Source organism: Rhyacophila brunnea, unplaced genomic scaffold (genome assembly GCF_057557595.1).
Source record: "Rhyacophila brunnea isolate RB1 unplaced genomic scaffold, BYU_Rbru_1.0 scaffold_10, whole genome shotgun sequence".
In the NCBI taxonomy this organism is placed as follows: domain Eukaryota; kingdom Metazoa; phylum Arthropoda; class Insecta; order Trichoptera; family Rhyacophilidae; genus Rhyacophila; species Rhyacophila brunnea.
Window position 1 is genome coordinate 42,039,967 of NW_028232752.1, and position 12,684 is coordinate 42,052,650.

At 36.5% G+C, this 12,684-nt stretch overlaps 1 protein-coding gene across 2 annotated transcripts in view; it reads left to right on the forward strand.

The window, feature by feature from the left end:
• The first annotated feature begins 333 nt into the window (after positions 1-333).
• Positions 334-12,684, forward strand: part of LOC147079229 (pyruvate kinase-like) — a 40,253-nt gene continuing 27,902 nt past the window's right edge. Inside the window, exon 1 of one of the 2 annotated variants that reach the window (XM_085954330.1) lies at positions 334-471. In XM_085954330.1, coding sequence (XP_085810456.1) covers positions 427-471 — 45 coding nt within the window. In that variant the 5' untranslated portion in view covers positions 334-426. Of the gene's footprint in view, positions 472-9,432; positions 9,512-12,684 lie in introns of those variants that run through there. The other variant, XM_085954341.1, reaches the window with a different exon arrangement.

Genomic DNA, 12,684 nt, shown 5'->3' on the forward strand with positions numbered 1-12,684 from the left:
TTTCACTCTTTCCGTTTTCTATTCCTAAAATTTCCCCCGATCTGGCAAACTTCACCGATCGTTGGTGAAAAATTTAGGAGTACGGAATCCTCGGAATGGAGAGGACGCGACATTTAGCTTCGCATCAATATTAAATTCCCATTCTCTTGATATCGATTCACGATGCAGGTACGACTTCAAAATATGTATAAGCATGACAAAAAATCATTCTCAAAAGAAAAAAAGTTTTAAATGGGATGGCGCGAACACCCGGTAGTCGGTTCTTCAAATAAAATGAATTGAACAATTTGAACTTCGACTAGATAATTGTACAAGGGCAAAATGTTATACTGTATTTCTGTCAACGCGGTCTGGTGCAGTGTTGTTTAGCTGGATGTGTGACGTGGTGCATAATATATTATTTATTCAGAATATATATTTTTTAAGATGTCTGATAACAGTCGTGCAATGAAGTTTTCTAGGAAAAATAGTGTAAGTAATCTTTATATTATAGAGATTATCGTTTTTATCGCCGAGTCCCCCATAAAATTTTATATTGTAACTAATTAGATTTGTGGGGAACCTACATAGTATTATATAGGTACCTTTTTTCGAGCTGTCACTTTATTTAATAATGAACAAACTTAAATTATATAGATTATTATGTACCTACCTAGGTACCTACTAAAATAATACGTCGATAATAAAAATATTATGGATAAGTACCAGAATTATTACAATAACTAAATAATTCCCTACCTAATATTCCAAAAGGGGTACACAACTATGCTTCTTCGGGTATTTTCCTATATAAATAAATAATAATAAATACAATACAACGTAGGCGCATGACAGTATAATGATGAGTACCTACTATCACTCCCCTCCATTTTGCGTGTGTGAATTTTTCAACTGTCACTTTGTGTTTTGTTTTCTTTTTTATCGTCTGTATTTGGGATGAAGGTGGATAATTGACACACTGGAATGGTTTCGGAAACGACGAGGTTTATTTGGTGTTAATATATACTATATGGTTACATTTTTTATCATTTAATTCTACGGAGCGCAAAATGTACGCGTTCGCGATTTTGCTGCTTGTCGCGATCTGCCCGCCAAAAAAAAAACCGTTGGACTCGCGAGCTGTGCACAATGCGACGTTGCCATACGTGTTTTTTTTGGACAATGTTGCCGGTCAGATATTATTTATTAGTGGTATTATACATTATTTAATTATTTTCGCAATCAGCCGTTATTATTTGTTGGCTTTGATACCGATTCGGGCGTCTCCAGGTACACAAAGACACACCCAAATGGGGACCATACGGGGGTGTCACAAGCGCACCTCTCTGGAAAGGCCCGAATGGGGTCGGGCCAACTAAGGGCTGATTACGATAGCGTGTGTAACTGGACAGTGCGGTGGCTTGATAAGGGGTGGTTGCGTCTCTAGACGTTGAAGGATCGAAGCCCCACCGGTACGTCGGCGGCCGGAGAGACTCGGATGCAGCACTGTAGCATAGTGGTTCGCGGTTCCCGGGCCCACCGTAAAGCTGCTGAGAGAGGAGGGCGTCGCGCCCAGCCCTCTCAACACCCTCGGACCGTCGGCAAACGGAGAGTTTCGGATGCAGCACTACGCCGCTTTGTGGGCGTAGTGGTTCGCGGCTCCCAGGCCTACCGTACGGGCGGATGCTGAGAGAAGACGTCGCACCCAGCCTTCCCAACAGCGACCGTCCGAAACTCAGTCGATCCCTCACGAAAGTGCATACCGGCACATTACTCGACCCCCTTTTTTGCTCGCTTGCCCTGCCGCGGCTATCGAATTACACGCACTGCACTGATATTATACTAATATAATATGCGAAAACTTAATTTTATACTTAAAATGGCTTTAAAGTTTATAAAAATAATTTTAAAAATATATCAGGGCCCGAAATGGACCGGAATGCCATTCTGCCTCATACAACTGCTCCGGGTTGTAAAATTTTCCACTTCGAGCACTGAAATAACTTAATATACATCGCTTCCAAACACAAAACACTTAAAACTAACTAATCTATGATGCTAATGGCTGAGGATGCTGCTTGGCTGCTTTCCGCTGATGGAGGCTGCTTTGCTCAGCTGAAGAAGGCCGCTTTGTAGCTCTCTTCATCATGGTGCATCTGGGCCAGGGCTGATTGCAAGGCTCACAGACACGCTGCTGTTGACGAAGAGGGCTCAAGCGGCTGATGATGCAGGGCATTTGATGCCGTTTTCCCTCGTTGGAGCCAGGGTCTTGCCCGATACACTCGTCCGTGGGCCAAGTTCGCTGGCGGATGCAGTTGGTCGGGAGTACATCGGGAGCCATGACTTCGCAATCCGGGTGTTTCTGCTCTTTTCTTCACTGGCTTGGCTTTGGCAGCATCCTCTTTCTACTGCTTATTATTATACTTTGTTGAGCGCCACCAGAGGCAAGCCTCTGGATGTTTCTTCCTCGCCGTTTCCTATTCCGGTGTTTGGATCTCAGGGTTGTGTGTCCGGGTGAAAGAAATTCCACCTGCTTCTTGATTCCAGACGATCAAAATCAAGAAGCGTAGTCCCACGTTGACTGGGGCCACTTATCACTCCCCTCCATTTTGCGTGTGTGAATTTTTCAACTGTCACTTTGTGTTTTGTTTTCTTTTTTATCGTCTGTATTTAGGATGAAGGTGGATAATTGACACACTGGAATGGTTTCGGAAACGACGAGGTTTATTTGGTGTTAATATATACTATATGGTTACATTTTTTATCATTTAATTCTACGGAGCGCAAAATGTACGCGTTCGCGATTTTGCTGCTTGTCGCGATCTGCCCGCAAAAAAAAAACCGTTGGACTCGCGAGCTGTGCACAATGCGACGTTGCCATACGTGTTTTTTTTGGACAATGTTGGCGGTCAGATATTATTTATTAGTGGTATTATACATTATTTAATTATTTTCGCAATCAGCCGTTATTATTTGTTGGCTTTGATACCGATTCGGGCGTCTCCAGGTACACAAAGACACACCCAAATGGGGACCATACGGGGGTGTCACACTACCTACCTATTATACGGTAAAGGTAGGTAATACGGTGATAAATTATTGTTTAAAATATGTCCCTCTATTATCCAGTGAGCTGTTGGTCGTTGGTGATTGAATTTAGGTTCTTTCGTTTCGTTGTTTCTGTCTCTATTCAGTACGTATCATGGCGCCACCGCAGACTCATCGTGTCCTGTGTCCTGCTCCAGATTGTCCGACCGGAACCGTAAAAAATAGGTAAAAGCATTTTTAAATCATGGACGCAATTGTTTTTCTTGTAATTCTGAAAATATAACACCTTTCTTATTTCTGTTTCTTGTTATAGAATAAGGACTCAAATACCAATATTTAAAAAATACTATTTTCATTATATTTGTCATCCATTTGCTTATGAAAATGATATTGCTCCTTACAGAAATGAAGGAGTAGCGAAGAAGAAACGTCAAATGAAGGGATGTAAATGCCGCAACTACGATGCTACAACTAGGCTGTATCTAGAGTGCTGAATGATAACTGGACGCTATATAAGGTTTCTAAGGAGCTTTCCATACCTTGGACCACTCTGAAAACCAATGTTGAGAAACAGTGTTTGACTGATTCTGCTCTAACAATAAATGTAGCACCCAGCACATCAGGTGTGGTTAGCCCATGTACATTGAGAGGAGAGTTTTCAAAGGGTTTTAAAATTAAAACGGAGGGCCCTACAAAAAGGTCAAATAGGAAAACGAGCACCATGTGCAATTACTGTGGAGTATTTTACTCACAGGACGCTGCTCTTAGGAATGGCGCTGTTTGGATCGAATGCATGAGCTGTGCTAAATGGTATCACCAGTCCTGCGCGCTAGCTCAAGTTCGCCCCAGTTTATTTGTGATACCTACCTGTGATGACAACCTAGATAACCTGATTGGAATCCAGAATAAAGCACCGATTATCACTGTATTACCACTATGATTATTCAACTATCACTATATTAGCTGTAAGATATCACTGTATTACTATATTCTCGTTATATTACTCTATTTTTACCTAATGTTTTATTTTTTATTACTAAATGATAAGAAAAATTAAAAAATGATAGTTTCTTCATTTAATTAAGACATCAATACAGCTGTACCATTACATTTGTTAAAAAAATTGTGATTTTAAATTGTTTTCTTAATATCACTATATTACCTACCTTTACCCTATATTTATCAATTGCGTCCTATGATAATATTATAAAATAATATCATGTTCATCCGTTTCAATGTTATTCATTCTTATTATAATTTTACCATCTGTGTGTAGGTATTGTCAATTACATATTGAGCAAACATATAATTAATTATGGTACCTATACCTAATTATTTTAATAAAGAAAATTACCATGGTGCAGAAACAGATGTTGCATTTTGCTCTGTTAGTTACATTATCTACCTGGATATAATATTGTTATTTTTCATTCATGATGATATAAAATATTAATTGGTTTTAGGTATAATTGAAACAATGTACCTATACATAACGTGTCCCATATATCCCGTTTTAGTAAGCCTATCCCGTTGACCCCACAGTACAGTTTCGGGACGGCGAAATATCCCGTTTTCAGAAAGAGAGCAATCCACGGTAACAATAAGATTTTAAAAAAGGCTCGAAAAATCAAAAAATCGATAGAAAAGCACTGGTAGAAAGGATCTTTTCTCTTATTTAACCGGTTAAGTGCCCAAAGCGTCTTTGGAAGCCCTAATTACACCAATTCTTATGTTAATTACTATCAATTAACTAATTGCGGCATATAAAGGATTAAGAAAAAACAACACAGTTCGTTAACAAAGTAAATTCTAAGAAATCATTCCAAGAATTTTATTATTATTTGAAATCAAAACCAAATAAGTGCCTATACTTAAGCAAATTCGTTCTTCAGAAAAATATAAGACCACATATATTATTTTATTTTCACGAGTTTATTCCTGTTATTTTCATTAATAAATAGAAACTATAAAGAAAATATGCGTTTTCTTGAATATACATACTATTTCCAAAAAAATAGTAGATGTCCCAAAGAGATTGGACTTTCAATCTCTTTGAGATGTGCCGTTTTGAGGAAAAAATAAATGGTCACGTTACCTATACCTATTGACCCCAATGCAGATTATGTCACATAGGTACTAATAAGCCATACAAACAATTATTTTTGAAGGTAGGTTCACTAAAATATTTAAAAAATATATTATTTATGCAGGTATGTAATTTAATTAACATATTAAATGTTATAGGTGCCTACTAAGTATATAATTTAGTTTTTTAAGGAGGTAGGTGCCTACTTCATTGGCAATTCTTCCGATTTTATGCCGGTACCATTAATGTCCCAAGTCAGTAAATAATATGCACCCCTAAAAATGAACCAAATGAAAAATAGTGAATTTTAAATCAGACAAATGTGCTAAAATAATCGAAAATTATTATTAACGGATGGATAATACACATCAAGAACATTTGCACTGCAGGCGGAAGATGATAAAACAGGATTTTTTATCGTGATCATAAGAAGGTTCGTTCTTCCTAGTCCATACAATTTGGTAATTTCAGGATGAAATTTCGCTTTCACTGTTTACGATTTGTCCATGATCTGGGAACACTGCACTGATGGTAAGTGAACAATTTAGGTCAATAACAGCATTGAGAAGGCAGAGTCCTCAGAATGAAGGGGAGCACACCATTATTAGAGCCTAAGCGCATAGGTATATTCATTTCCCTTTCCTTTGATATAGATTTCACTAAACACGAAGTTCTAACTTACATAATAAGTAATGTTCTTGTTTTATTGACTGCGCAACAAAACACATGACGAGGAACGGTGTTATTGATTTAAATGTGTGGATTCTGAAAAAAATATTTACAGTACCTACCTAATTTAAAATATTCGTTGGCCAGAGATTCTGAAAAGGTACCTATGGTATCTATGCATAAAAATATCACTAGTTCTCGAAATGCTAAAATTGTCAATTTTAATTTTTGTAACCCGCTTGTGCGTCCTTAACCTAGCCCACACCGCTCCCCATGTCTTGCTACACCACTGACGACCGGTTTCGCTGTTTACTAATTCTTAGGTGAAAACAGAGAACCATTGTCTCATTTGGCAGCTGAGAAAAGAGTCATTACCTGACACCTCTACCCTAAAAAATAAAATCACCATCCCCCTTAAATGCTTTAAACACTTACATTCATTTTTTTCATAACCTGCGCATCCTATACACAAGACTGCTATATGCCGCTATCGACAGCTATCGAGGGTAGTTTTTCATTTTTGTATCGAAGTATTAGCACTTAATGTAACAATTACAATAAGTTTAGTTGTAATTGTTAGAATAAGTGCTTTGTTTTAACAGCACCTCTCTTGACCGTGTTAAATTTTAGAGCGAGATTGACAGTTTTGACTATTTAGACGGCTAACTTATTGTAATTGTTACAATAAGTGCTAAAACATACTTCGATACAAAAAATGAAAAAAAAAACTACCTTCGATAGCTGCCGATAGCGGCATATAGCAGCCTTGTGTATAGAATAAATCCGCTGGCGATGGTTACGGTTTGATTAGTTAAGAATTAATGAGTCTACAAAACTGTTACTAAAAAATAATTACAAGATAAAAAGAACTTTTTATATACCTACCACGTTTTTAAATTTTCTGTTGAATCATATAAACTTGACAATTCTATGTATTAATAAAAACTTTTTATTGTACTTGATAGAAATACTGAATAAATATTATAGAATACAGAAATATCATTTTGACATTTCATATTGATTTCCATAGTACCTACCTAACACACGTATATATTAATAAATTATTTGCTAGGACCCCCTTAGCAATCAATAATAGTGAATAGTAAATACTATTTTTAATGATTTTTTCTGAAACATACAAAACAGAATTAACTGAAAATTAATTCAATTCTGCTTAAAGATGGCCAAAAGTATTAAAAGAATGCATTGTCGTCGTGTTCTGATATATTCTAAAAGTTTCAAATGTCTAGCGTCGGGAAGTTAGTTAAAAATCTTGGACAGACAAGAAAAAAATTGTACTGCACAAGAAAAAATCTGTACCGGACAAACAAGAATACGAGCAAATAAAAACGTGGTAAAGACGTGTTACCTAATTAGTTGTTAATAATTAATTTATTACTAATGACAGAATCAACATTAACATATAATTATAAGTAGATCACACACAATTTTTGCCTAAATTCGTGTGCCATAATACGTCTATTTTGATTTCTACATTTAAAAAATGTGAATTTTGGGACGTTTTTCAAGTTTTCTCACAATACAATAAATGGTGGGTAGGTACCCGCTGTCAGTGGCGCACCCAGCGGAAATTGAAAGCCAATAGATTAGACAAATAAAAACACAACAAAAAATGATTTGAAATTCTCCAGCACCCTCTTTAGAAAAAATTCTTAGATTTTAATTTCTAACACAAAAATTTCGAAACACTCATGTTGGGTTTTTTTAGAAACTCAATCTCTAATGGAAATGTCAAAAAATTCTCGGTGTCCACCCGAATTACGGAGTGGTGTACAACAGTGGCGCACCCAGGGGGGGGGGGGGGGGGGCATGGGGCCCTGGCACCCCCAAATTGATTTGTAATAATTCTTTCGCTTTTTAGAAAAATTTCTTAGATTTTAATTTCTAACACAAAAATTTCGAAACACTTATGACATGTTTTTTTAGAAACCCAATACCTAAGAGGACTGTCAAAGTCCACCCGAATTCCAGAGTGGTGTAGGTCATGGCTGGGGAGGGCTGACAGGGCTCTAGCCTGGGGGCCCGGCGTGTCGAGTTGACCAGTAAATGAGATAAACACACATCATAAATTAGCTTTAATAGTAAAAAAGTCGCCTGCGGCACTATTACACTTCATAGCCATAAACATTTTCAATTACTTATATAATTGTGTAATATATTTTTTGATTATTATGTGTCGATACTCGATAGCTCCATTATTAAAGTAGATGTATTGAAAATCACCAATAATTCACTGTATAAGTACCCTTAATTTGAACTAAAACACATTTTGAAAAACGTTAATGTAGTGTTTCACACTGCATTTAATCTTAGCGGTAGGTAGGGGGCCCGCCAAATATCCTAGCCTGAGGGCCCGTTTCAGGATGTGGGGACCATGGTATAGGTACACCGAGTGCAATAGACAAAAGACCGATAAACGAGAAATTAAGCTGTGAAGAAGAAAAAGAGCCTATGCGACTAATTTACATTCTCCTCCTTGCCCCCCCCCCAATATTAAATCCTGGGTGCGCTACTGCCCGCTGTATAATATTTATTTACCTTATTCAATAATAATAATTTATTTCACTATAAGGTATGCAATTGATTGAAAAAAAAGCATTAGAAATATTGATACCGGGACAGTGCCTAGCAAAAATAATAGTTCACGAACCGGATATAGGTGCGCCGGAAAGATTTTTCAAAAAGTTCAAGGAAATACATTTTTACAGTTTAGTCCACATAATAAATATGACGTCTTTTCCTTTCTTTTACCGTTCTGTCTATTACGTCACATTTTTGACACCCCGCCCTAAACAGAAAAAAATGTTTTTTTATTTATTTTTAGTATTATTTATTGTTAAATCCTCAATATTGTGTTTTCAGATCCTTTTATATTTTTTTTTCTTTGTGACGTCACATTTTTACAAAATATCAGACCCCCTCACCAACCTTAGAGCATGACGTCATATATGGACGGCCCCTTACCTACCAAATTAGTGGTATTGTAATACCTATTCGTAATGTCGGATCTGGCTTATATTTCGATAACTCGAATAATTGTTAATTAAAATTTAAAATAATTAAAACCATAGGTAATGAATGCATTTTGTAGAATACCTATATCCAAAAACCTACCAGCTGTAGAGTGTCGGTAATCGAATTTACCTTATACCTACATAGATTAATTTTGTAATGGGTAGGTGAGTATGTAATAATATTAATAACTAATGGTATCGTTAGCACTTGCGTTACTACCGTTAATCATAATATTAATTCATAACATAATCTAGATTAAAATAAGTAAATAGGTACCTAGCGTATATATTTTACAACATAAATAATATTTTACGGAAACTTCAGATGTAAGTAAGAAATTATGTAGGTAGACATTTTATTTGTTTTATTTTCAGATTCCTCGTAATAGCAGGGATATTATATTAATTGTAAGTAGGTATGATATTGTAAATTATATTAAGTATTGAAATCAAATCGATTTGTTGCACTGAAAATCATCTTGCTTTTCATAGAACTTTTCATTTATCGCAAAATCAAACTGAGCGCCACAAAATAATCGTGTGTGACCTTCCATTTGTCCTTCCATGACATCGCTCGCGTTTTGCAGCTTGCAGCTCAACTTGAAGTTGAAAATCAGTTATTTTTTAGCAGCGACCGGCTGCGGTGTTTGTGTACAGAAACGTCAAACTATTATTACGAAGTAATATGTCTGGGGTGAGTTTATAGTTTATTGGAATATATATTGCGTAATTACTGAATGTAAATAAACGTTCTTCAAATCAAACCAGATTAAGTTCGGTTCGTAATGTTTTGTACTTAGATAATACTGCGGAAAAGTTTAGCAGATTGAACCACAAAACTTTTTTGAGTGTGCACTTGGTTAATGTTTAGGATATCGCCGTATTTATGCAATGCTCAGACGATTTTGTGATTCAGTTAATAAATAATATTAATTATGTTACGGTGTGGTATACTAAAAATAGCTTATTAAATTGTTCAATATGCTATCATCGAATATCTAAAACGGGCAACATACCTACCCACATCATAGGTACCTATACAAGATTGCAAGAAGATACAATGCCAGTGCTGCCATATTTCCAAAGTGGAATTATAGTACCGAGCCGCCAAAATTGTCGTATTTTGGAAAAAAATATAGTACGCGTTGAATGACCAATACTTTTCTGCATTTTTTAAAAATTGTGCGTAAAGTAAGTAACGTCGCCGTTTTTTCGACAGAAATTCAAGTGTAAAGTAATAAGTAACGTCTCGTTTTTTTAGACATTTCAAAATGTAGGTATTTTAGTATTTTAGTGCTATACCTGTTTTATATCGTACAACGTACTTAGTACGCAAACGAAAATTATAGTACAAATACTATACTTAGTACTGTTGGCAACACTGTAATGCGTGAGTTAGAATGTTGCCATCCAGCAGAGCGATATAATTTATTTACAATTCTGACTTCCTGAATAATTGTTGTTGAACACCATATTTATAGTGTATAATATACGTAGACAGATTATTCAATACGTAACATATTATTGTATCGCTGTCATGTTGCATATAAAATGCATTCACACGACAAATTCAGTGATAAGTAAAATAGGTACCTACGTAAAAATGGACAAGTAGGTAAATATATATTATATATGAATTTAATAACTCGATTCGACCATTTAGTCAATTTAGTTGGTGCGTAGTAAATAATATGACTATTATACTATTCGGGATTGCCGACTATGACCGCACCTTCGGCGGGAGGTGGACCAAGGTCATGGTAATGATACTTAAACCATGAGTCATGATGACCCAAGGTCATACACACACATGCGAAATATAGTATTCTGGCTTAATTTTATATAAATGGTTAGATTTTATTAACGCAAAGTGTAGTGGAGGACCGAAGCGCGCCAGGACATATTTTACTCCGCTTAGTCACTTTTTCAAACAGTGTTGTCGCCAATCAATAGGCATGTTACACTACTTATTGATTTTGAATCGCATGCTTTTAGAAAGTGATATCGTTGTAATTTTTAATTTGAGACAAAATTGGACACTTAAATGCGTATCGTAAAATGAAAACAAAACGATCAGTCAGTCCAATTCCAATTATGGCAAAAATATTTCCTTTTTTTTTTACTTCGGCCACGCTCACAAGACCGACTCCAGGCGTTGCGAGTCGGGTGTTCAGTGCATGGACCGCTTGGACATGGGTTGGTCTGATAAAAAAATACACAGCATAATAAGTATTATGATTTATGGATATCGTGATCGTTCTGTCATTCTGTTGCGAAAGTTTTGCTGCGGACTGCAACAAGTTATACCTACTTCCTCCAATGACATGGAAAACCATTTAGTAACGGCGAATAGGTATATAGGTACAGTGGCGCACCCAGGGGGGGGGGGGGGGTGGCAAGGGGCCCTGGCACCCCCCAAACATTAAAATTATCAGAATGATGGAATTGAAAGCAATAAACTATACCTTGTGCTTAGACAAATAAAAACACGGCAAAAAAATGATTTTAATTTATAACATAAAAATTTCGAAACACTATGGTTTTTTTTAGAAACCCAATCCATAATGGAACTGTCAAAAAAATCTCGGTGTCCACCCGAATTCCCGAGTGGTCATGGCTGGGGAGGGCTGACAGGGCTCTAGTCTGAGCGCCCGGGCTGTAGGGGGCCTGGCGTGTCAGGTTGACCAGATAAGTGAGATAAACACACATCATAAATTAGCTTTAGTAGTAAAAAAAGGCGCTATTATACTTCATGGCCATGAACATTTTAAACATATTAAAAAACCAACAATCGACGATAAACATTCGGCGAAAAGAACGACTACACCCACTAGTCGGTGGTAGTGTAAGTCAAAAGAACATTTTTTTTTCAGAGGAATTCGGCATACACATTGTAGCTCTCTAGACCAAGCGGGTAGCACAGCCGATAATATTTGAGTAATGTTTTAGCATACTAGGCGCACATGTCCAGCATGGTCGCTGTTAGTCACTTCCAATCCGCCAGTCGCTGATGACACGCTCAACGGTTACCGCCGTTATGCCTCCAATTTAATAAAAACTAGGAGAAACTGTACAAATATACCGCCGTGTATTGTGAAAATATGTAAAAATAATTATATGAAGAAGAAAAAGAGCCTATGCGACTAATTTGCATTCTCCTTCTTGGCCCCCCCCAATATTAAATCCTGGGTGCGCCACTGTATAGGTACAATGTTAATAAGTATGGTTGAAATTCGACAGAGATGTACTTGGTGGAAATTGAATTCATGAAAAAATAGTTTTTTCTTCATAATATTGGTTTCATGAAACCGGGTTTCACCATTCGGCAGTTTGACGTTTGTACTTACCAAGGTATTTATATTTAAGTATATTTACAGCCTGGAAATGCTCATAATCAAAACTTGTATCGTTATTCTGTTTTGTGTTGATAAATTATTGCCAACTGTAAATCTGTGTTCACCAATTATCGTTACCAACGATTGGCTATTTTGCTTTAGATGAGGCGCCTAGCGGACTAGCTTGCAATTTGACACATTTTTTGATATTTTGGATTAGTGCTATAATTAATTACGTTTCTAATAAATAGTAATAACATTAAAAGGACAAGTATGTTTTGATTTTTTACGCCATGTCAGATCTTAATAGGATCATGGGCCTCCACAGAATGGAGGTTTGTATGAACAGATTTTGTTTTTACGAGAAATGGATGTCAGCCATTTTGCTCAACCAATTAGGTCAATACTCTGACTCATACACAAATTGAAAAACAACATGTGTACTTGCCATACCCAGGATTCGAACCTGGGACACACGACGCTATATATAGGCCGACGCTTCAGCCGCAAGGCCATCGTGAGCGAATTTTGT